Source organism: Hemicordylus capensis, chromosome 1 (genome assembly GCF_027244095.1).
Source record: "Hemicordylus capensis ecotype Gifberg chromosome 1, rHemCap1.1.pri, whole genome shotgun sequence".
NCBI lineage: Eukaryota > Metazoa > Chordata > Lepidosauria > Squamata > Cordylidae > Hemicordylus > Hemicordylus capensis.
In genome coordinates, this window is record NC_069657.1 from 290,698,852 (window position 1) to 290,724,968 (window position 26,117).

General features: G+C 42.9%; 1 protein-coding gene and 1 long non-coding RNA gene across 4 annotated transcripts in view; both read left to right on the forward strand.

Annotated features, from left to right (window-relative positions):
- MYOM2 (myomesin 2) overlaps positions 1-7,263 on the forward strand; it is a 119,917-nt gene extending 112,654 nt beyond the window's left edge. For all 3 annotated transcript variants that reach the window (XM_053286188.1, XM_053286187.1, XM_053286189.1), the window contains exons 33-37: positions 1,276-1,439; positions 1,787-1,823; positions 2,030-2,052; positions 4,701-4,756; positions 6,323-7,263. In XM_053286188.1, coding sequence (XP_053142163.1) covers positions 1,276-1,439; positions 1,787-1,823; positions 2,030-2,052; positions 4,701-4,756; positions 6,323-6,673 — 631 coding nt within the window. In that variant the 3' untranslated portion in view covers positions 6,674-7,263. The remainder of the gene's footprint in view (positions 1-1,275; positions 1,440-1,786; positions 1,824-2,029; positions 2,053-4,700; positions 4,757-6,322) is intronic.
- A 1,162-nt stretch (positions 7,264-8,425) lies between these two features.
- On the forward strand, positions 8,426-23,339 carry LOC128339571 (uncharacterized). The gene is made up of 2 exons (XR_008313099.1): positions 8,426-8,471; positions 22,966-23,339. It is a non-coding gene; the product is annotated as an uncharacterized LOC128339571 (long non-coding RNA).
- The last annotated feature ends 2,778 nt before the right edge of the window (positions 23,340-26,117 follow it).

Sequence of the window (26,117 nt, forward strand, 5' to 3'; positions counted from 1 at the left end):
AAAATTTAGCCATCCCAGGTCCTTGGGAAGCACCTGATGTCTGGATAAAACAAATGAGTCAATAACACCTGTCTGTCTGTGTAAACAAAAATAATAAATAAAATAATAATAATGAGAGCTGATCTTGTGATAGCAAGCATGACTTGTCCCCTTAGCTATGCAGGGTCTGCCCTGGTTGCATATTAATGAGAGCCTAGAAGTGTGAGCACTGTAAGATATTCCCTTCAGGGAATGGAGCTGCTCTGGGAAGAACAGAAGGTTTCACGTTCCCTCCTTGGCTTCTCCAAGATAGGGCTGAGAGAGATTCCTGCCTGCAACCTTGGAGAAGCTGCTGCCAGTGTGTGAAAACAATACTGAGCTCGATAGACCAATGGTCTGACTCAGTATATGGCAGCTTCCTATGTTCCTGTACTTCCAATGAGAATATTGTAGTTTCACTAATGTAGTCCAGTAAGTTGGACCCACGTTATATCTGATTCTGTCTGATTTAATTTTTGGTGGGGGAAAGAATTATTGACAATTTGATGTGCAAACTCTTGTCCATAGTGATGCTCTGAGGGGGGAAAATAGATATGGCACAACAGTGTTCCAGAAGGTGCAAATGGAGCACAGTCTGATGTATCCAGCTAGGAAGTGAATGTTATCATCACTATGAAAGTGAGCTCATTAGTTGTCAGTAATGATATTTTCTAAACCAGTAGCCAGCATCCAAAAAGCTCGCTCAAGGTGTGTCCAAGTATTTGAGCAGGACCAACAGAACATATTTTGTCTCTTTTTCTTTTCAGTGACAAGCCCTTATGCCTTATCCCAATTTGTTTCTGAAAGTTCTCTTTTTCAAAAATGGGTTGCCCAGTGGCATGGAAACCGCTGTTCTTTATACACCCATCTCAGGGTATTATTATGGGTCTTTGTGAGATTCAGTGTAGTGTAGTGGTTAGAGTGTTGGACTAGAACCGAGTAGATCCAAGTTCAAATCCCCATTCCACCATGAAACTCACTGGGTGACCCCAGGCCAATCACATATCTCTCAGCCTCACCTAGCTCATAGGGTTGCTGTGAGGATAAACATAACCATGTATATCACTCTGGGCTCCTTGTATACACTGGGCTCTGGGATATAAATGTAACAATAAATACATTCAGTGAAGGCACAAGATTAGTGTAAAAAACTAGTTGCATGGTTCTTTAGGTGCTGGTTGATATATTTTTCTTTACGCCCAGATGCCAAAACTCTGTGTTGTGTTTGTTGAAAAGTTCTTCTGTTCATCTTTGTAGGGAATCTAAGATTTCTTCTAGTGAGAAGATGAGGATTGGAGGTAGTGAAGAAGTGGCCTGGATGCAGATCTGTGAACCCGCAGAAAAAGATAAAGGGAAATATACCTTTGAGCTGTTTGATGGCAAAGAGGCTCATAAGAGGACTCTAGATCTATCTGGACAAGGTAAGACCTTTAGCAATGAAACAATGGTAGAAGAAGGTAGGACTTCTAGCGATGTTATAGCATGTATCCTGCTGTAATTTTCACACATCTTACAGTGGGGAAATTATCTTATTTATTGATTACTAAACATATATTTCATGCCAGCAGTATTCAAGGCACAGTACTGACTTCATTTATGCTATGCCTCTTCTCATCAGGGCTGACTTTGATCCCACTTCTTAGATTTTGTTTGATGTTTCTATACTAGGTTATAGGTTCAAAGAAAGAAAATAAACACAAATATGTGTGACATTGTTTATGCTGACTCAAAGGGAAACTTTATAATACTTTCAAATATTTCCTTGCAGCATATGATGATGCCTATGCAGAATTTCAGCGGCTCAAGTAAGCTATCTATCGATCTATCTATCAATCTATCTATCTATCTATCTACCTACCTACCTACCTACCTACCTACCTACCTACCTACCTACCTACCTACCTATCTTTAATTCACACTCATTGCAATTACCTAATCTTAGCTACTAGTGATGCTCAAAAATATTGTAATATTAATCTTTGTTGTTACCTTTCTTTCTTTTCAACTTTAGGGCAGCAGCTTTTGCTGAGAAGAGTAAGTAAAATATTTATAGTAGAAGCATGTTAATTAACACGTAAGAGCAAGAGCTAGCATTCCGCTGACAGAGCCAAGGTGATTATATTATGGGTCTCTATGAGATTCAATGAAGGCACAAGATATCCATATCTGTCATCTCCAAATAGGGCTGAGAGAGACTCCTGCCTGTAACCTTGGAGAAGCCACTGCCAGTCTGTGTAGACCATACTGAACTAGATGGACCAAGGGTCTGACTCGGTGGAAGGCAACTTCTTATGTTCCTTTGACATACAGTCGTAGGATGGTGCTTTCCATCAATCCCCTTTTACAAGTGTGGTTAAAAGGAGGCACAGTGGATAGTTACACATGTTGCCTTAGGGCAAGTCTGCATAACTTTGGACTCATAACGCTGAATACAGCCCGCAAGCCAGCTATGGTGATTTCCCACAAATGGAGGCTTGATAAACCTCCTGTTTTTGCTGCCTCCCAGGAACTACAGCTCTATTGAAGCCGGGGATGGTGGGGAGAGAGCTTGTCAAGCAGGCCAGTGTTAGGGATGTGGATGGAACTGTGGCAGGGTGGTTCGAAGGCAGCGGGGGTCTCCCTTTAAGAGTGGGTGGAGGGTGCACTTACCCCTCCCACTGCTTTCCCCCTGCCGGCACTAGTTGTTTTAAAAGCCCATCGAGGCGGCAGCGTACCTCCTTGCCGCCCCGTTGTCCTCATCTTCCAGTCATATCCAGTCATAAAGGGCCTCCAAACTGGTTCCGTGCACATACATAGTGTGTGTTAGTGATCCAAACGCCTGTAGCTAATCTTGGGAAGTGAATCGATAAGTTGGAATAATTGAACATCAATTTTCCAATTCAAAAACCACGATAAATTCTTAGAAGCAAGCTTATGCCAATGATACCACATAACAGGTAAGTATATATAAAGCTGGCTACAGTCAAAGGATGATAGATTGTATGTGATGGTGGCAAGGATAGGGACCCATATGAGTGATGCAGAAGTTCTGGGAAGTAAATAAGACTGTCATTGAGCAGTTTCAGTTATATGTTCAGCTCCTTGACCCTAAGCATACTTAATCATTATGATCATGGAATGAGCTTTGAATTTCAGCCTAAAATAATAGCTTCCTGGGAAGTGCCTTATTCCGTTACACTGCATTATGGTTTTTGAACTATGATGATGACATACCATGAGCTAATAATTTGCTATTGGCCTGGCAATCATGTTACTTGAAACAGTCAGCTGGAATGTTTATCTGTTGTGTATGAAGGGCCAGCTGAATCATAGAGCCAAACTAAGCAACCTCCTGGGCACTGTTCTCTCTCATTTTTTTTCCATCTGTGTGCGGAATGAGTTTTGTTCTGGGCAGCAGTATCAAGGCAGTGTGTGCACATATGCATTCAGAGTGGGGCCTTCCTGGTTCAAGCTGAGCAGGCTCTAAAATTAACTGAGCAGACATCAACAAATTTGTGAGCATGCGCACGTGCGCACACCTTAGAGTAAACACTGTTCCTGGGTAATTTCTACCCAGAGCAACCTCCTGGATAAACTCTGGGTTTTACAATCCTCTAGAAATGGGGATTCTAATGTATGCTAGTGATAATGTCCTAGGCGATGGCATAGTATTTGGTTCAGATGAGCCAGTGTTACGCACTGCAGCATGATAGTTAAATTACTGAAATTGAAAATTTAAATAAAATAATATCTTAGTCAACTCCTGATCATTTTATGTGCTTTTGTAATGCAGCACAAGATATGATAAAACATAAGGGAGGTAAACTACCAGAAAAAATAATAATAATTGGGCCAGCTCTGTGTATACAGTACGTATAATGATAGTTTGTGATACTGGTTGATATCCAGACCAACACTGCAGCAATGCGCCAGTGTCTTCTGTCACACAGCAAGGGAAGGGAGATTTTTTTACAATCTTCCCTTCCCTCTGTAACCACCTATGCTTCCTGAAATTGTGTCCCTAAAGAGCACACAGCCCTCAGGGCCATACTTTCAAGGGACACAGGCATCTATAGAAGGAAGATCATCATCATAGCTTTGTCTTGTGGTCCTCCATGTAAAGGTCTCTGTTTCTATTGAGCTAGGAGGGGTGGACATATTACATGGACTTTCCATTTCTAGAAAGAAACTGAAAGCATTGACATCTTGTGTCAATATGTGTATCTTGGCATTTGAAAACTAAATATGTGCCAAAGTAACAGTGAATGTTTGTAAGTTCCAGTATCCAAAAGCTTAGATGTTTTCAACTTTTAAAGTTTCCCAGAAATCTGTTTTTTGGAGATTTTAGTACAATTTGATTTGTAAATGAAAACTTTTGAGAAAGCATGGAATAAATTGAGCTTGAAGATGATGCACAATGGTTGTACTATTTTATTTATTTGCTTTCTATAACACTCTTCCAAAAATGGCTCAGTGCAGTTTACACAGATTATTCAACAATCTGTAATATATAATTGCCTGCTAATGCTGCATATACATTTTACATCTTTTGCATTTTCCTCAAAATTCATTACAGTTTGTCACAGCATTTTAAACCCATCCTAATGTAAGCCCCCTTGATTAGACCAGGATTCTATATGCTTGCCTAAAATATATTCATTGACAATGAATGAGTAACAAGTTTGTTGTTTTTACTATCCTAGATCGTGGTAAAGTCATTGGTGGTTTGCCTGATGTCGTGACTATAATGGAAGGCAAGGTAAAGATAAAGCATGTTGCTTGGCTAGCTTGACTGTTTTGTAGTGAAGAGGCAGTGCCAGTAGAAAAGGGCTGGGGGAAAATATTAGTTCTTTTAAAAGGCAGCCGGAAAAGTGTGACAAAAAGACTTCTTAAGAGAACAATACTGAGAACACACCTATTAAAACACACGGCTCTATCATTTGCTGACATAGTACACAGGATCAAGCTTTGGGCAAGTAATGCCAGTACACAACACTTGTGATATGAAAGTGGCATTAGGATGAACAAAAGCAGTGATACTATATTCTTGTGGGTGCATTTTCTTTATTAGGACAGATAAGTGTTTCTACTGCCCTGTAACCATCTCTTATAGAATTATGAGAATACTATGTAAGAATCTTAGTGTAGGAATCTGGCATGTATTTTAAGTGGCTAATGCTGAACCAAACCAGTTTCTCAAACATTTTCCTGAATATCAAAAAGTCTTCTCCATTGGCAGTATGAGGCACTCAAAGGGTATGAAAATGTTTATGGGACAAGGCAAAATACTCTGGAATTTTGGAATTATGGGACAAGGCAAAATACTCTGGAATATAAAAACCTTTTATGTGCATCAGCAGACATCCATGGGTTTTAAAGTCTTTTAATGCACATTAGCACAGAGCAACAGACTTCTAAAAATATCTTTTAATATATGAGCTAGGTTATACACTAGCCCATATTACAAAAATTTGGCATAGCAGCTAGATTTTATTGAGCACCAAACTTCAGTACTGGGGCAGAACAACACAAGAAGTCATTCAGTAATAACATCAATATTAATTAATTAATAACCAACATTAATTAAGCTTTCATGATAGTTTATCTGTCTGAAATTGTTTGCTCAATAATCTCAAGAGCTATGCAAGAGGGAAACTTCAAAGCTGTTTTAAAATATATCGTCTGAACATCGTATCTGGCTAATGCTTTGGTTGGGGGCCTCCGTCAGGGAGGTCTGCAGTGACATTCTGACGCCACACAATTCTGCCCTTGGGGGCTATTAATGCAGGATCATACTAGCTGGTAAGATAAAGAATATTTGTATTTAACTAAGTTGGTTTTAAAGGTAAAGTGTGCCTTGAGTCGGTGTCGACTCCTGGTGCCTACAGAGACCAGTGATTTTCTTTGGTGGAATACAGGAGAGGTTTACCATTGCCATCTCCCACGCAGTATGAGATGATGCCTTTCAGCATCTTCCAATATCACTGCTGCCTGATATAGGTGTTTACCATAGTCTGGGAAACATACTAGCAGGGATTTGAACCGACAGCCTTTGGCTTGATAATCAAGTCATTTCCCCGCTGCACCATTAGGAATATGCTTTATGCCATTGTATTGCAAGCAGCACATGTCTTGCACAAATTCATATGCAATATTAAACAGCAGCAGCACTACCTTACTGAAGGTAGAAAACAAACTTAAAAAGAGAGCTTAACTAATTTGCAAGTGTGTTTTGTTTTTAGAGCATGTCTATGGTGACAAAATCTTTGGCTCACTAACTGACACAGTGAGCTAGTGCCTGATTTTGCGTTTCTTTTTCCTCTAGACCCTGAATCTGACCTGTACTGTGTTTGGTAACCCAGATCCTGAACTGGTCTGGTTTAAGAATGACAAGCTGCTTGAACTTAATGAGCACTATGTAGTTACACTGGAGCAGGGAAAGTATGCTGGTTTGGTCATCAAGGGGGTATCATCAGAGGACTCAGGGAAATACAGCATCAATGTTAAGAACAAATATGGTGGCGAGATGGTGGATGTAACTGTAAGTGTGTACAAACATGGTGAAGAGATTCCAGACATTAAACCCGGTGCAGGTGGCAAAGCAAGGCCAATACTGGCAGAAGCCGCTCATGAACCCACCAAGCATGATAAATCTGGGGCAAGTGGCAGGAAGTAGATGTTGAGGTAGTGTGCTGACAAACAAAAGGCTAGAAAGAAGCTGTAGTATTCCTATAGTGTGTCTGCAATAGGTAACTGGCAAGGTCCAAAGAGCAGTTAGTCTTTCTGAAGTGCGCACCACAGTCATGCAATTACATTGTTATGAACAGAAATGTGATGTGGCTTGCAGACAGCAGCAGGCCACTACAATGGCAGATGTCATGAATTTGCATTCAGATCACAATGATTTCTGTGGGGTGCAACTCTGCTTATTACCACTGCAATAGCAGACTGCTTAGTCATGTATAATTTAGGAACCGAACCTTGCTTCTTAGTATGAGCTGTGACCCTAAGTGCTTTGGTGAAATCCTATTCAACTCTGATGGGTTGCAGAGATGTAAACACATTTAGGACTGCAGCCTCAAATGAATAAGATGAGTTGAAAAGGTTATCCTTAGTAGCATTGTCCTTAGTAGCATTGCTGTTTTGTAGTGCAAGCTGATCTTTGATAGTATTTTACAATCACCATGGACTCATCTCAAGCTTAAGTTTCACAGTTGTTTATTTCCCCCGCCCCCTGCTTTGTGCTAATAAAAACTTTAAAAGTCACCTTGTGTTTCTCTCTGCACCAAATTACACTTAACTAGTTCTGTTTACTCTCGTTCCCTGTTTAATTATGGCTTATTGAACAATTTCACAGCTGGTAGCATGCAGACAATGGATTTACAATAAATAAAAGAAATTATGGTTTATCATAGTCACTCCATAGTACTTAAGCCATTAATTTTACAATTTATGACGTGGTCAGCAAGCAGTTAGGATCTAGTACCAGGAAACACCTATGCCATTTTGAAGCTTCCTGAAACGATTAGGCTTCCAAACTGGGTTTTATCCCATGAAGGCAAAGTAAAAACTCTCTTTATTTTCCATAGCCATAGTGGCTGATCATAAGCACTGTTCTGCAAATGTTTTACTACTTGCAGGTGTGTGTCATTTCAATGGGATTACTCATGTGCTTTGTGGTAGGTAACAGTTCAATAATATTATTTCATGTGGCTGTAGATGGCACAATAAATCTATAATATGTTCACATGGCCAGCGGATAATTGCCTTACAGCAACTCATTTCCAAATTTCCAGTCCTGAGTTTGCAGACCCTGCCTGGTTTAGTGATGATATCACATTGGAAATATTGTGGTGTCACTTGTCTTCCTCAAGTTTGGATTATTTCTTATATAGGCACTAGTTAAAGTATTCGAGAATGGCCATGGCTGGAATTAACCTTTTCCTGCAAGGGGATAATCGGAATGGAGAAAAATATGTACACTGCTGCTGTCCCAACGCCCCCTGGGAATCCTGTCCCTTTGTCGGGAGGTTGGTTCCCACCCGGTTCCTCCTCCTCCTCGTGGCTCAGGCCTCACCGTGGTCTGATCTCTGGCCCTTCCAGGGCTCTCCCAACACACACCTCCTCGTCACTGGCAACTTGCTCCCTAAATAGCCCAGGGCAGGTGAGGTAGCCGCCGCCCTGCTTTTTTAGCCCCGTCTCCCTTCCCCAATCGCCCTTCTCCCTCCTGGCCCCGCCTGACTCCCCTCCTCTGGATGCCGGTAGGAGCCCGGCTGGAGCCGCCCATCCTTCTAGCTCCCTGGTCGGCCACCCCCGCGAGCGTGCCCGGCCCCAAACTTCGTGCCTCGGCGTGGTGTCATGTCCTGCTTTGCGTCGGCTGGAGCCAATAAGACCGGCGGCGCTTCTTGCAGGGTCACTCGCCGGACAACCGCCACGTGTGAAGTGCAGCAAGCAGGATGAAAACCACTGCACGGGTAATCATCACATGGCAAAAGAATAAAGGAAATAATCTGAGTGGGTAATGAGCTGTAATGGGCTGTGTTTTCCAGGAATCCTTTCATTTTGGCAGCCGCGGTTGCAGCATTTCAGGTGCCAGAGGAAAGAAGGGAGGCCGTTAGAGACTTCCCAGCTGCCAATTAAGTTTGAGGGAAGGGAGAACGGTCCAGGTTCACAGCAGGAATGTGGGCTCACACAGGGAAGTTGGGAGAGGTGATCAGAAACCCCAACATGCTTATAATTAAATCAATGGGAGCAAAATGCACTTTCTAGATTCAGAATTGGACTTTGGGGGGAAAGCTTCTGATTTTGTCAGAAGTAGCTCAGTTTCCAGAGTCCAATTCCAAATTGGGCTTTACTTTATTTATTTCTATACTGCCTGACATGTGCAATCCTAGGCGGTGTACATAAGCTAAAATACAGCAAATATTAAAAAGAATAAAATAATTTAAAGTGTTTTATGATATAAAACCAATTAAAATTAACTAAAAGAAAAGTTAAAAGCTTAAAAGCCTGAGAAAGTGCCTTAAAGTGCCTTAAAGGCTATGGCGGATTAACGTAGTAGCAAATGTAGCATTTGCTATGGGCCCCGCGTTTTCGAGGGCCCCGCATGCCTGGCTTCCAACTGGGAATTAAAGTTAAAACTTTACCTGTTTTTTTTGGTCCATGTTAGATAAAATATCCCTTTTCTGCTAAATGTGCCTTTTAAGAGAAGGCCCAGCACAGCATCTGTCCAGTGGCTGTTGCTGGTTCCTACCACATTTTTATTTTTAGAGTGTAAGCCCTTTGGAGACAGAGAATCATCTCTCCACTCTTTATTTTTTATGTAAACCACTTTGAGAATTTTGATTGGAAAATGGTATATAAATGTTCCCTGTTGTTGTAGTAAGTGTGAGTTTGTGGCTTGGTCTCCCATAATCCAAAATATAGCAAATGAAATGAATTACTTTCCTATGCAAGTAAATAATTTATGTTTTAATATTTATGTGCATTTTTTTAAATTTAGGGCCCCTTTATAACATAAGCTATGGGCCCCGCACTAGCTTAATCCAGCCCTGTCTTAAGGGTCATCTTAAAAATAGCCTGAGTTGGAGAAACTCTGGTTTTAACAGGAAATGCATTCCAGAGCTCCAGGACAGCCACAGAGAAGTAGCCACCAAATAAGTTGGTGCTAGCCATAACTTCCCCAGATGATCTTAATAGACAGGAGGGTTTATGACAAAGGAGGCGCTCTCTTAGATACCCTGAACCAATCCATTAAAGGCTTTATAGGTAATAAGCTGGTTATTACCCAAAAGGATACCATGGTCAATGGTATCGATAGCCACGGAGAGATCCAAAAGGATCAACAAGAGTCCCACTTCCTCTGTCAATACGCAATTGGAGATCATCCATCAGGCCAAGACAGCCTTAACCCCATAGCCCACCTAAAAGCCCATTTGAAATGGCTCTAGATAATTTGTTTCTTCCGAGACTGCCTAGAGCTGAGAGGCCACCTCCCTCTCAGTCACCTTGCCCAAGAAGTATCCTGCCCTCCCTCAAAGAAGCATTTATAATATATACCAGACCCTCTCCAATAGTACTATTGGCAGATGAAATGAGCCCACTTTGGCAAGGGTCAGGCGAACAGGTGGTAGGACCTATAGTCTGAAGCAGCTTTTCCATGTCCCCAGGAGTCACAAAGTGAATGTGATGCAATCTGGTCCCATAAGAGGAGTTGCTGGACACCTCCCTAGCACTGGTCACTCCAAGGTGCGTGGCTGTGTGTGCACTCACATTCTTCAAGCCCCCTGCACAGCAGTCTTTCAGAGCCATTCACTTGCCCTGGCCCTCCCAGAAAGTGCCACTTCCTCTGCAGATTCCGCTCTCCCCGCGTCACCTTTCTCCCATCGCCCCAGACTCTGGAGTCTGGTCCTTGCCTGGCTTCAGTTGCTTCTCTCACCCACCCCCTCCTCCGCTTCTGTCTCTGCCTTTCCTGACCACCATTGCACTCGGCATTCTGTCTTCCTCATAGAAAGAGAAAAGGTCTAGAGTCACATTATCTGCAGGCATTAATGACACCTCCTGGGTGTGATTAATGCCTGCAGATAATTTGATTCCAGACTTTTTTTTGTTTCTACAAGGAAGAAAGAACGCTGGGTGCAACAGCGACACTGTTTCCGCTCTCACTCTTAACTTCCAAACTTCCAGCTTTACTTTATGCCTATCTCAATATTTCGCCCTCAATATTTCCTGAGAACTGTGAGTCCCCACAGTTTTAAAAAATCTCTTATGTATCCATCTTGATTCCAGAGGTGCTCCCCACACCAACGAGCTTGGTTGCTGTGAGTGAGTAGCACCCCCCCCTTTTCCGGCCAATTGGAGATGCCTACGAACTTTCCAGACTAGCTGCTGAAACAGCAGCAAAATGCCTCCGTACAGGCAAGTCGCATTTGGATCATAAACAGTAGAGGGAGCAGTCTCGCAGCAAGTAACAACCCCCCAAAACAGCAACTTTTTCACACCGGATATACAACGTCCTTGCTCTGTACCGCAGTGATTAAATTTGCAACAAGGAATTGGAAATGTGAACAGCGGCCTCTTGTCCCCGTAGGGACTGCAGTGTCATGACACAGGAAGTGTGGAAGCACACGTCTGAGATAGGTCCTGACCCCACTGGAGGGTCTCGTCTGGAAAGTGCCCTGGGAGTGGAAAGTTTCGTCTTTCATGGCTGCCTGATGTAGGTTCTGCATCTGGCATTTCTTGTGCGTGTGCATTGGGGCTAGTGAGCAGTTCTTCAGAGCTACGGGAGGTGGGGGGGATATGGGGATATGCTATGGGAGGTGGGGGGATACGGGGATATGGGGGGATATGGGCATTGGGGCTAGTGAGCAGTTCTGCAGAGCTACGGGAGGTGGGGGGGATATGGGTCCTTACGTGCTCGCGTAAGGACTCTGCCCTTGGCTTGGCTGGTCTGAGGCATGGGGAGATTGGATGTGGCTGCTGCGACCTTGGGTGTTAGTGGAAGGAGGAAAGCTCAAAAGAGCTTCTCCTCTGAATTGTTCCTTGTTACTGTCAGAGTTTCTCCCCCAGCAAATATAGACTACAGACTGCTCCCTCTTCCTGTGTTTTAAGTCTGTCACCTTAAAAATAACCTTGGGTGGAGAGTGCTTTTGAGCATGTGCAGAGCTACTCCTAACCAGAGAAAGTCTTTTAAAAATATGATGTAAGAATAGTGGACTTGAGTATATGCAAGCAGTCCATGTTAAACAAAAGGATCCGTTTCCCAGCCATTTGTAACATCACAGTACATTATAAATAAAGAAGCATGCAGACAAAAACCTAGTGCTGTCTAACCTGATGGTCTTATGCCATCATGTGTTCCCTCCCTCCCTCCCTCCCTCCCTCTCCTTTTCCCATCTCCCTTTTGCCTCCTAAGATCTCATAGTCTCTTCTCTTCCCTTCCAATTGTGTGTTCCTCCTCTTCCTGCTCCTCCCTCTCTGCCTCCCTCTTCCTTCATATATTGTGTGATAGCCATTAATTCCTCACCCCGTCTTGTATAGTTTTGTATTTTTGGTGCTTCAGTGGTTGCCAAATACTGTTATTCATACTGTACTTCTGCTACGAAAGTGTTAGGCAATGTTCATTGCTCTGTTGCTGGCTCAAAATATCTTCTATGAACAGCTAGAGATGAACCGGCTCACACATACCTGCTACAGTCTCACCTTTGCTAGGCACAGGTTCAACTGCTTTGCCACCCACATTGCCAGATCTTCAAATGTGCTCTGTGCTGTAATCTATTGGATTTACATCAAGTCTTGGTCCACTTGCATTCTAGTTGTCTACCTCGCTGCTTCAGTCCTGTAATTCTTCCGAATACCATGGTGCTAGTTTTGAAGAAGGTCGGATAGGACGCTTAGGAGTGATTGTGTCAACTGCTCAAGTTATATTGTTCTTCCATTTTTGCACCAGTGCAATGACAGAATCCTCAGCAGAGCCAGCTCAAAACCCTTCCAAGGCTTCTTGGAATCCTATCTAATAACCTTCCAGTAACCTCCTCAGGTGGACTAGCCTAATAGGTCCTTCACCACTGCAAAGGTGCATAGTTGTAATGGCTGCTATAAACTCCTGAGCCGTTCCAGACAACCCAGTTCCAAAGTGAATATTGAAGTTCCCCACTACCAACAGTCTGGGTGACTCCAGCACCAACTCCACAACCAGTTAGGGACTCTGTTGGGCAGTGATGTGGTTGGTACACCCAACAGAAGTCCCATACTATCCTTGGTCCCTAGGCTTAGGTACACACATTAAATATAGGCCTATTCCCTGATAGGGATCCTGGTAAGTGAAAGTGTATTCTTGTAAACCATAGCCGCACTACCTCCCTGTCCACATCCTCTCACCTGCTCCACCACAGAGAGAAGCTGGGACCACACTGGACTACTAGCCTTTCCTAACCAGGTCTCCATAATGCATACCCTGTTGGCTCCTTCATCCACAATCATGTCATGAATGATCTCAAGATTTATTTTGGACCAGTCTGGCATTACAAAGTAGCAAGCTGAAGTTCTGTGGGTGTTTGTCACTGTTCCCCAAGGTCAAAGAGCTGGCAGGCCAGCTGGAAAGAGAAACAGTTATTAAGTTTCTAATTTCCCTTCCCCTGTAGTGGCCTGCTGACCTACCAATGGGATGCGGAATGTGGGGGGAAGGGAGAGTTTGTCTGGCACTAATTAAATATAACTGGATCCGATTGACCCATAGCTCAAGCCTGGATCCCCAGGTGTTGTTGAACTACAGTTCTCATCATTCCCAGTTGCAAAGCCTTTGACCATTGGGACTGGGAATGATGGGAGTTGTAGTTTAACAAGACATGGGGACCCAAATTTGAGAACCCATTTGTTAACCTGATAAACATAGCACAGAAAGCCTAGGGAACATCCAGTTTTATGTTATGGTATTTTACAGTACAGTTTATATTTAGCAAAGGCTCAGATTATTCTTGTGTTGTGACAGCTTTTTAGAAGTATCTTTCAGCACTGCAGGCAAGGTTAGACTCATCTTAGCTGTGCCTTTAGCTAGCCTTTTTAGCTAACAAAGCTTCAGCCATTTCCTTTCAGGTAGAGGGGAAAGAATTTATGGTGGCATTTAATCCTTTGCTGAAGCAGAGAAATTAGCACTTGCTGGAACGCTGTTTTCAAAGGTTTGTAATAAGCACAATATATTTTTTTCAGCATACAGGCAGCAATTTTTATTTTTTGTGCATCTTTTTAAAAAACAGTGCAAGTAGCAGAGACATTAATCATAAGACCTGCCGTTTTAACGATTGTTCAAGATATTAGATTGCGCATGGGCTTTCCAATCCAGCCAGGGGCTATATGTAGACTAAAGCAGTCTCCTATGCATGGATGCCTATCTGAATTGGGACTTTGCACGTAAACAGTTCCCTTCCTAATCCAAAAGCTAATTTTAACAAACAATGTGGGGCTGCACACTCTTAGCTCTTTGGATTCATTCCCTTCTCCATTCTTTCCCCCTGCAAACAGCTGATTCATTCATCAAGTTTATTCATAAATTCCCAAATGGCAAAGAGTATAAATCAAAAGATATATGTAAATAATCAACAAAATGGCTGATTATATTGATTATGATCTATAGGCAATATTATTCTAACAATGTAACAATCTAATCACAAGCAACCAAAAACAAAGCTAGCAACAGCAGTATCAATAATACATGAACTAATTTCAAATACAAGTACAGCAAATGCAAGCATAACTATATTAATAGCAATGCAGATATTACATTACGTCCCCCAGGAAAACACAACCTCCCCACAGGAAAATTCAGGCTCCTCAGCTCCAGGACACATGCCCTGTGCTGTGGAGAGAAGCCCAATGGAGAGATTAAAATTCCCCTAGCGTATGTGGTATATGTGTAACACACTTTTCAGGGATTTGTGGGAAACTGCCCAGTTTTCCTTTGATGTTCTGAAGTTGTGGTTTGAGTTTAATCTGTATGTGCAGTGAGTTAAAGCTGGGAGCTGATGCTTATCTGGTACGCATAATCTATTAAGAGCATGAAAAAACCAATGAATATATCACCCCTGGCATGAATATTTTAGAGCCATCCCACTGTCTTGTTGTGTCTAGGTCCTGCACCAGGGTTTCCCAACCTTGGGTCCCCAGATGTTGCTGGACTATAACTCCCATCATTCCCAATCACAATGACCAAAAGCCATTGTGTCTGAGGGTAATGAGAGTTGTAGTCCCACAACATGTGGCTCCCTGAGAGCCAAAGTTGGGAAGCCCTGCCCTACACAAATAGAGCACCGTGCTCTTACTATAAAGCTAAAAGGTCATGTCAAAACAGAGGGGAAAAGACAGTTGACAGGGGATTCAGGTTTTAAAAAATAGGTTTAAACAGCCAATATTAAAGTTGGAATCATTTGAGCAGAAGTCTGTAACAAAATTTTACTTAGTATGCTTTCTTGAATTGGTAGTCCATACACATGCACCAAGGAACCAGATTGTTGAGCGCAGATCCAGAATCTTCTATATATATATTTCTCTTAAACGTACCCATCACTAATCCCATGTATGGCAGCTCTCGCGAAAGTTCTCAAGCAGCTGCCAGACAGCAGCAGGGATGGGTGGACGGTGGACAGGCCGTCCGTCCGGTGGGTGGGAAAGGAAAGAGGTGTCCAGGCCGGTCAGTGGTGGGGGAAAGCACTGGCAGGCGGGCAGTGAGGGAAAGTGGATTAGGAGGGGGAGAACAGACTGGGGCTGAAGGGAGGGGGGAGAGTGGACTGGGGCTGAAGACGAAATGAAGTTGGGAGGGAGAGACAAGGAGAACTAGGGGCGCAGATGCTCTGCGCCGGATCAGCTAGTATTCCATACTCAAAAGACTGCAAGGTATGTAATTAGCCACCATCAGCTCCACCCCAACCCATCCAGGTTGCCAACTCTGACTGAAGCTATTCCTGAAGTTCCCCTCCCTCAATATTTTTCACAATGCTGTAGCAAGCCATTAAAACCTCCAGTATTGCATTCAGTAGTTCCCTGGAGATTGATGGTATTTCCTGAAGATTCTGGGACAACTGTGGCACTTTGGCATCCCTCCCTAACCCGCAAGTTGTTGAGGAAAGCAGAGTTGATGGTAACAGAAGAACATGGTACTCCTTGAACACAGGTTGAATTGGCCAATAGTTGAAAATTTTTGGCAAGGGAACCGAAGCGGGTAGGCAATCATTGAAGAAGAGCCAGAATATAAATACAGGTAGACTAATAAGTGATTGGTAAAATATGGCCTGTGCACTTTTGCTTATATCTCCATAAGTAAATGGGGCTGAGGATTATTTAAAAAAATGAAATGGCAACATTCAAGAATACAAAGGTCGGTGACCTTTATTACAGTCACCAGCCAGGTAAACAATCACCATACAGTTTGCAGCAGACTGCAAGCGCCTGCATCAGAGTAAGCATCTCTGAGTATTTCACAAGCTATAAAGCAAAATTTAGTCACATTTAGAGAAATGAGATCGTAATTGGAGAAAAGGTGCTGCAGATAAAACATATCAAGTATGGCCGGGATAATGTACTAAAAAATGGTGAGATAAAACTATTTCGGATAGCAACATTCAAGAACCAGCCTGGAACATTCCTGAACAGGGCAGGCCCTCTGAGACCTGTCCCTGCTGCTACAGGCCTAAGGCTCAGCTACCTTCTTTGTTAGCCTCATCCCAGGAGCACACAGAAAGCTTGTTAGCTCCTTCTCACTGCTGTCTACTAGGTCCTGCTCCGTGACCTGTTTCATTTACCAGAACATTTCAAATAATAATTAGAAAATGGCACTCCCAACTCTCTGATAATGAGGGAGGAGTCAAGTAAGGGTGGGATAAAAAGCAACTATGTGAAGGGACAGATAAAAGCTGAGGCAAGGTCCTGGTCTTGGACTAAAGAGTGTCAGAGATGCAGCAGGACATTAAGAAAGATAACAAAGGTTGACATACCTAGTATAAAGGAAAACTGAAAGCAATCTTCAGACTGGCCTGCAACGGTGGCACCAGAAAAGCAGCCAACCAGAAAGTAGCCAGGGTCATGAAATATAACTGGCTGTGGTTCCTAGGCTACAGAGCTTAGCTAGGCCGTAGTCGACTTTTAGATCTCAGTTGTGCACAAGGAGCAGCTGAACAAGCTAGACTATGACACAATTTCCATACTGAGTTTAATTAAAATACACACGCTAAAGCTAAGTGAGAGAGCAAGGCATACTTTTATTAACTGCTAGAGAGCTTGTGCTGTTCAGCATAGCCTTATCAAAAGCAATGAAGTGGTGGTAAACTACAGCAGCTGGAAGCTTGGTCTCTTTCTCCACCCCACCCGCCCCATCCAGGAGCCCGTTACAGAGAGGTAGCTGCTCCTGATGGGAAATGTTTCTTATTAGACTGATTTTCTGTTTTACAAGCGAGCTGCATGTTGGGCAACGTTTCCTGTTGTGCTTTTCGAGGCAGTAACAGCATGAAATGGAGCATAGTTGCCTTGTCACAGGAGGCAGATAAGATGTCAGCCAGTTATGCTGACGGGTGTGATGTTGCTTCCGGCTCTGTCATGTTGGCAGACTGTCATGAAGCTGCCTTAGCTCCAAGCACCTGCTTCTTTTACAGCATCTTTAATTTGTGTTGTGGCTTAAAACAAGTCCTTTGCCACTTTCCTCACAAGGGCAATTTACAGCTGCTGATTTGTTTTATAGGTGGAACGTGTCTTATGACTTTATTGTCCATTGAGCTGAGAAACAATTTGCACCAAAGGGCTTCTAGCACAAAGGAAACCCATATCTTATATAATCTATTGATGTATGTTGTTTGGGATGGGGGGAAAAAGCTGCTGAGATCATTGTAACCAAAATGGTAGTAACCTACAGATTGTTCTTATTTTAACGAAAAGTTTGGGGGAGAAAATCAGACATGTTCTTTGCAAAACTATTGTATGATGATGAAGCCTCTAGGTGGCACCAAAAGAACAAAAAAATAAATAAGGAGGTTTTTAAAATTTCTCTCAGCTTTTTCATATCAATCGTTTTGATGCAAACCCATCACTTAGGGAATAGAAGATTATTAAGAGCATTATACTTCTGCCAGGGATAAGGACAGGTCCAGCAAATTATGGTTTCCAGGAAACCGGTGATTTTTTGCAGTAATGCAGCGTATTCATTTTTGCATGATACGTGCTAAGATGAAATCAAAATCCAGGCTGAGAGAGATTATAGGGCCCTTATGATGTTGGGATTGTGCGTAGATGGTGACAAACATTGCAGGCAACACATCCATTGTAAAGAATTGTTGAAAAATGCAACAGACGGTTAGAATTAGGCAGATTCCACTAGCCAGAGCTTTCTGCTTTACATAGTTTACATAAAGACTCACTCCACTGTTATGCTCTGCGGTCCAGGATCTTACTGCAAGCTAGAGAAAGTAGCAGTGGTTGCTCAAGGCCTGAGTGCCTGAGGCAGGGTGACAAGTGCCGCTCCTGTCGGCTTGTGTGCAACTGAGTCCAGGTGCCAAATGCCATCGCTCCACTTGCATGCACCCTGCTCCCCACTTTCTATAGCAGGGGGATCTTGCTACCTCGCTGGTGCCCCAATAATCTGTTGCCTGAGGTGACCAGCTCACCTCATGTCATGGAAGGCCTGCCCTTGGACAGTGGTGACAAGATTGGAAGGTTTACAACTGCTGAATCCCCCTTCATAAGTTGGTGAGCGCATGAAGAGGGCGAATCGAGCAGGCTGCCTAGCCATGTTCTCACACTGACACACTCCTTGGCCATGCCTCCCTGGATAGCCATGTGTTCAGTGCTTGTCTGCAAAGGTAAGCTCTGATCACAGGAATACTGTTCTCTGCTTTGGAACCCTGGCTATCCACACCTAGCTGGCATTTTCCATTCTCCCTTTCTCCACATTCAATGAACAAAAAGAGATAACATATGAAGATGCTTTGAGGAGGAACACAACTCACCATGGTCTTACAGCCTGGGTGGAACTGTTGTAAGCACTTCATCTACTTACAGCCATGCAGTGTAATATTTCTATTCCCAGTATTCCAAAAATATACTCTGAAAACTCTTGTATATTCAAAGGAAATTTAGATTCATTGAATTTTGTCAAAATCATTGAATGTAATAGTTTGAATCTCGTCTTGCATGCTTTGGGTGATATGGTTCTCAAGGGATTTTATTATTTCCAGAGATAAAATAAATGTTATCACTGTGCTTCTATTATTGTTCTCCTGAGCCATCAACATGGGGGTCCCATTTCATTTTAGATCTTGAATGTAGTTGCAAAGGAATCTTAGTTGGTTAGCTCATTGTACACTCCTTGGGCTAAAGAGCCATCTTGGCTTTTTAATATCTTCCCTTGAGCAAGATAGTTTAAGAACTCATATTAGTGACAACTGTAGCATTTGAGTAGGTAGAACATATCATTGATATTTTGCTTGGTCATTCAATATGAGTGAATGAAAAATTGTTCCTTAGAAAAAGGATATGTTCAAAACAAAATATTTGCTCTTATGGTCTTCTCATGAAGTTGAACTAAGAGTAATTTTAACCATATGTCTATCATATCATGATGCTACTGAGTAAATAGTTATAGAGAGCCACTTCTCATCAATATTCTCATGAATAATTTGCAACTTACTGTCATTCTGCCCCCCCCCATAGTAATGGGTTGCAGCCTAGCCCAGACCTCTAAGACTGGAGAAATCTAATAGCTGTTTCCCCTTCCAGCTGCCCTGCCAGCTCTTTCACCTCGGGGATCAGTATCAACCACACTCAGAACCTCACTTTGCTCCTTTGTAATGCCAGGTCTGTCCAGAACAAATCAGAAACCATTCATGATTTGATTCTGGATGCAGGAGCCGACCTGGTTTGTATTATGGAGACCTGGTTGGGGGAGGCCGGTGGCCTGGTTTGGTCCCAGCTTCTCCCTCCAGGTTACTCTGTTGAGGAGTGGGTGAGGGACTGTGGGTGGGGATGTGGAGTGGTTCTGGGCTATAAGAATAACATCTCCGTTACGAGGATCCCTGTTGAGATGCTGGACCATACTGAATGTGTGTACCTAAGTTTGGGGGACAAGGGATAGGTTGGGACTTCTGTTGGTGTACTGATCGCCCTGCTGCTCAACAGAGTCCATAACTGAGCTGACGGACTTGGTCTCGGGCTTGGTGTTGGAGTCCCCCAGACTTGTGTTGCTGGGGAACTTCACTGTTCATTTTAGGACCAATTTGTCCAGGGCAGCTCAGGAGTTCATAGCGGCTGTGACAACTATGGGCCTATCCCAAGTGGTCTTGGAACCAATGCACATTGCTGGTCACGCGTTTGATTTGGTCTTTCACTCTGATCAGGGTGGTGTTCTGTGGGTGGGGATGGACCACCATCTGGTTAAGGTTGGACTCACAATCACTTTCCACCTTCGCAAGGCTGAAGGGGCTATTAGGATGATCCACCCGAGAAGGTTATTAGATCCAATATGATTCCAAGAAGCCTTGGAGGGGTTTAGTGTTGGCTCTGCTGGCAATCTTGTTGATTCTCTGGTGGAGAACTGGAATAGCAAACCTACCAGGGCAGTAGACAAACATAGCAAAGGGGGCGGCAGGAAGATAGGCTGCTGCCCTGGGGATATTTGAGGAACCGAGCACCGGTGGGGAAAACGCGGCGGGGGGGGGAGTGCATCCTCCCCCACCCTTAAAGCTGCATCCCCCCTGCCGTTGAACCAGCGGCCGTTTGAGCCGGTTCCGTGCACATCCCTAGTAGACATGATTGCTCCTAAGCATCCTCTCCAAACAGCTGAAAAAATGGGCCCTTGATATACGGAAGCACTATGGGGGCTGAAGGAGCAAGGTAGACGACTGGAGCGCCAGTGGAGAAAGACTCGGCTTGAATCTGACAGATTGCAACATAGAGCTCATTTGAAGACCTATGCTCAGGCAGTACGTATGGCAAAGAAGATACTCTTTTCTGCCCATATTGCATCTGCAAGTTCACATCCGGCGGAGTTGTTAAGGGTTGTGAGAGAGCTAGTATGTGCCCCTCCTCCTTTGAATCAGAATCTGGAACCATCAATTACCTTCTGTGATGTGTTTAATGAATTCTTTGTGGGGAAAATCTCTTGTATTCGGGCCGACTTAGACTCCATCTCCACAATTACTTCAGTGTCTGATGTGTAAGTGTACAGCAACTCCTCTTGTGTGGTTAGTTCCAGTTTGTGACTCCTGAGGATGTGGACGGGCTGCTTGGAGCGGTGCGGCCTACCACCTGTTCTCTTGACCCTTGCCTGGCATGGTTTATACTATCTGGCAGGGGGGTTGTTGTAGGAGGCCTGGTAGAGATCATAAATGCTTCTCTGAGGGAGGGAAGGATTCCTCCTTGTCTTGAGTCAATTATTAGATCGCTTCTGAAGAAGCCTACCTTGGATCCCTCAGAGTTGAGTAACTACAGGCCTGTCTCCAATCTTCCGTGGCTGGGCAAAGTAATTGAGAGGGTTGTGGCCACCTAGCTCAAAACAATCTTGGAGGAAACACATTATCTAGACCCATTTCAAACTGGCTTCTGGGTTGGCTATGGGGTGGAGACTGCTTTGGTCAGCCTGATGGATGATCTCCAATTGGGAATTGACAGAGGAAGTGTGACTCTGTTGGTCCTTTTGGACCTCTCAGCGGCTTTCAATACTATTGACCATAGTATCCTTCTGGAGCATCTGAGTGGGTTGGGAGTGGGGGGCACTGCTTTGCAGTGGTTCCGCTTCTACCTTTTGGGCAGGTTCCAGATGGTATCTCTTGGAGACTGCTGTTCTTCAAAATCTGCTGTTCTTTTGTGTGGTGTCTCTCAGGGCTCCATATTGTCTCCGATGTTGTTTAACATCTACATAATACTGCTGGGAGAGATCATTAAGAGATTTGATGCAGGGTGCTATCAGTATGCTGATGACACCCAAATCTATTTCTCCATGTCAACCTCATTGGGAGAAGGCATAACCTCCCTAAATGCCTGCCTGGAGGCAGTGATGGGCTGGATGAGGGAAAACAAACTGAGACTAAATCCAGATAAGATGGAGGTACTTATTGTGCGGGGTCAGAACTTGGGAGATGAGTTTGATCTTCCTGTTCTGTATGGGGGTCATACTTCCCCGGAATGAACTGGTGTGCAGTCTGGGGGTGCTTCTGGATCTAAGCCTCTCCCTAGTGTCCCATGTTGAGGCAGTGGCCAGAGGTGCCTTCTATCAGTTATGTCTAATACACCAGCTGCGTCTATTTCTTTAGATAAATGACCTTAGAACAGTGGTATATATGCAGGTAACCTCCAGACTAAATTATTGTAATGCACTCTATGTGGGGCTAGCTTTGCACAGTATGTAGTTCAGAAACTACAGCTGGTTCAGAATGCGGTAGCCAGGTTGGTCTCCGAGTCATCTTGGAGAGACCATTTTACTCCCATATTGAAAGAGCTACACTGGCTGCCGATAAGTTTTCAGGTGCTGGTTATAACCTATAAAGCCCTAAACGGCTTGGGCCCTGGGTATTTAAGAGAACGTCTTCTTTGTCATGAACCCCACTACCTATTGAGATCACCTATTGAGAGGTCCGTCTGCTGTTGCCACTAGCTCGTCTGGTGGCTACTCATGGATGGGCCTTCTCAGTTGCTGCCCTGAAGCTTTGGAACGCGCTCCCTGCTGAAATAAGAGCCTCCCCATCTCTGACAATTTTTAAATAATCTTTAAAGACACATTTGTTCTTGTCCCAGGCTTTGGTATTTAATGAAATGGTATTTAATTAGTTTTAATATTGTGTTAAAATATTGTTTTAAGGTTTTAAATTGTTGTAATGTTTTAACATTTTGTAGTCATTTATTTTAACCAATGTTTTAATTTCTCTGTTGTCATTTATTTGTTTTAATTGATGTTTGAACTTTTCTGTTTTTTGTTGTAAACCACCCAGAGACATAATTTTTGGGTGGTATAAAAATATGTCAAATAAATAAGACCAATAAGGCCCCCCCCACACACACACATACCTCTTTCCCATGGCTGGGGCCTGATAGAAACATATATCTGAACCATCCCAGTAAAAAGGGTACCCTCATCATAACTGTATTTGCATCTATGGAACTCTTGTAGAATTGGGTACTTCATTATTCTAAATATATATGCTCATAAGAAGAGCCCTCCTGGATCAGACCAAGCTTCTGTCTAATCTGGCATCCTCTTTTCCACCTTACCAACCAGATGCCTCTGAGATGTTCATAAGCAGGGTTCAAAGGCAATAGCTATCCACTGTTGCATCTCCTCAGCAATTGGTGTCCAGTGGCTTACTGCTTCTGAACATGGAGGTTTCATTTTGCCATCATGGGCCATCACCATGGCCAGACATTTTCTTCATGAATTTTTTTCAATCACCTTTTCTTTCTTTTTCTTTTCTCTTTTTAAAAAAGCAATTTTTTTTGCAGTTTTCTGTTGCAGTACATCATTTATAATAACGAAAGTCCCTTATAACAACCAGTTGGGATAACAATCGATCATGGGAGAGAATGACAACAACCAAATCTGTTCTGAATCTTCTGCCAATCAATGTCATTGAGTGACCTCCCAAGTTCCAATCTCTTAGCCTGCAAGTCTACATCTCTCTATAAACATGGAATTTCAATTAGCTAGACGTTTCTCTCTCTCTTCCCCCACTTTTTTGCAGTTCATTGATCAATCAGAAAATAACACACTGCAGTACCCCAACGTTATTATTAAATGACCTGTATTTAAATTTGTGCTAGGAACACATGTTATCATGGAAAACAAATGCTAATAATAAAGTGTTCACTTATGCTCATATCTGTTTTCTGGTCACAAAACTCTCTTATCTGTGCAAGGAATTCTCTTGATTATATTCACTGAACAGCTCACTTGCTACAACATACCAGACAAAACAATAATATGATGTACAGCTTTAATGACATGCTTTTATCTTTAGGACGCAAACTCATAAATAAGCCCTCTTTATCTAGACAAATGTGCTGCCCTTCTTATTCTTCCAGCGTGTGTTGGTGTGATGGCAGAACAAATTACTTTATGCTAATTAGCATAATTATCAACTTTTTGTGTCAGGCATCTTGAATTCAAAAACATCTTATTGCAAAGTTTTCTTTTCTTGTCAATATAAATGAAAATGCTCCCACCTCATAGAAACAGAGATAACTATAGCTGAATCTCATCCTTTGGCAGAAAAGCCATCCATACATAGCCACTATTTAAACTATAACATTTAAGGGCTTAAAACTGGTTTCTGCATTGAGAGGACAATTTTATGGTCCAGTTACTCCACAATCTCTGTATATTACACCAGTCTAAAGCAGGCATGCTCCTCAGCACTCCCAGGAGCTGGCTTGAACTTTGTGGCAGTTTGGGAGGGGTGAAAGGAGGCCAAAGCTCTAGATCCCCTTTTCCTTTCTTTGCTGCCACTGTTATGTATTCTGCAGCAATACATGTCTTCTTTTGGTGGCCACTGCTGGCAGCTGCCATTTTCCTCAGAACCCAGTTCATATAATGTTGCTATGCCATGAGTAGCAATGCGTAGAGTAGTGTTTTGGAAGAAATGGCTGCTGCTGGCAAGGAAAAGAGTAGGGTTGTGCGTTTTAGTTTTCCCCCCGTTTTGTTTTTGGCCTGAATCCGAAACACACCCATTTTGTTCTTTGTTAAAAATCAGCCAATCTGAAACACTCTAATTTTGTTCTTTATTCGAAATTGCAAAATCCAAATATGAAACATTTTGGATTTTAAAAAATGGTCCTTGGGCAAAACTAGTGGGTGGGGGTGGTAGTGCCCAATGGGTAGAAGCTACCACCCAGATTTCAGAGGAATTTGGCAAAGGGCTGACATTTGGTGAATTTTTAAAGTTTAAGATTTTTCCCATAGGGAATAATGGCAGAATTTTTGATATTTCTGCAACAAATTGGAGCCGGTGGCACTACACAACCTATGCAAGCAATCTAGTTTGAATAAAAATGATGATGATGCTAGAAGTCACAATATGGCTTAGGTCACCAATCAGAAGCCTGGAAGGGTGGGGAATTTAAAGAGATGTCAAACACAAAATGGAGACTGACTCAGAGATTGCCACAAAATGGAAGTCCGAAACAACAAAACGTTTTGTAGTCGAAAAAGGGATGTTTTGTTTTGTGTACAAAACTTTCAGATTTGGAAAATGTTTTGTGTACAAAACACCCGAAATGGCCCATTTCGAGTACAAAACATTTTGTACCCGAAATGTTTTGCCTATCTCTAGAAAAGAGCAGGTGTCACTACCTGGGATAGTTTTATTGCCTTCCCAAATTTGCCCTTACCCTACACAATGTACCTGTTTTCTCCCTGCCCATGGCTAAGATCGAAAGTGCATTTTGGACCAGACCTAGAGAAACAATAGATAATGTAGCAACACTCACACAGCATCCACAGCAACTCTGTTGTCACCCCCCAACTATGGCATTGCTCACCAGTGAGACCTTCACAATCCCCTTCCTGGGAAAGCAAAAATCAATAGATAGTGATAGCAAGACACAATGTGGATGCCACCCACACAACTTATTTTGCATTATATAACATAGCATACTTCCAGAAAGAACCCACTGTGCCTCCCTTGTCCCATGATTTACGAAGGTTGCAGATTACCCCTAATCAGGTACACAAAGGGAGCACTTTGCACAAACAGCAAACACTCAAATGCTGACAACAAAGTAGGAAGAACAAATGAATGGTACTTGTCGTCTCAGATTCCTTACAGGTATGTGCGCCTTAAGACTGTTGAGGGGGTGTGAGGAGAAACATTAGTCTTCACACAGCAAAGTATGCTCTGGTGGTAAAGGCTTGATCCCACAAGATTATCTGGAGACAATAGGTTAAGTTCAAAAACAAAGATTTATTAAGAAACTAAACATCATACACTAAGAGAGAGTTACTGAACAACATATTCAAGCAGTCTCTAGGCTTCATAACAACTTAATAATTCTAACTCACTCTTAACTGACCAAGACAGACCTAGTAACATTTCATCATGCCTCTAGTGGCCAGAACTGGTCACTGCAGTGCTAAGAGCAATGCTTAGAACTCTCACCTCTAACAAGGGCTTTTCCAGACATATTAAATACTCACCTGGTTCTTAAATCCACTGCAACTCTACACAGGTAAGCAAGGAGGGAGCCAATGTCTCAAAGCAGAACTCCTGAACATCTTCCATCCTTCTCTCCTAAACATCTCTGGGTGTACAGCACACTCTGCATTGCTTCATTTCTTTCTGCCTGACTGCATTACCTGATGGCATGTATTCTGCTGCCCTTTTCTTCTCTACCTAATCTTAGGCAGAAGTATTGCTATTATCCATTTGTTTTATTATGCCAGCCACCCAGCATGTGGGGAGAGTGAGCTGAGAGAGAAGCAAGAACATTTAAAGGGGCTAGAAAAGTTATTTCAACCGTATTAATTCTAAAGAGAACAAAGGATGTGTATTTGATCTAATCTAACCTAATCAAACAAAAACACCAGCAATGGCCACTGAGAAGATGTTATGCTAGGCTGAATGGGAAGAGTTGCTCTCCTTCTGAAAAATATAAAAAAT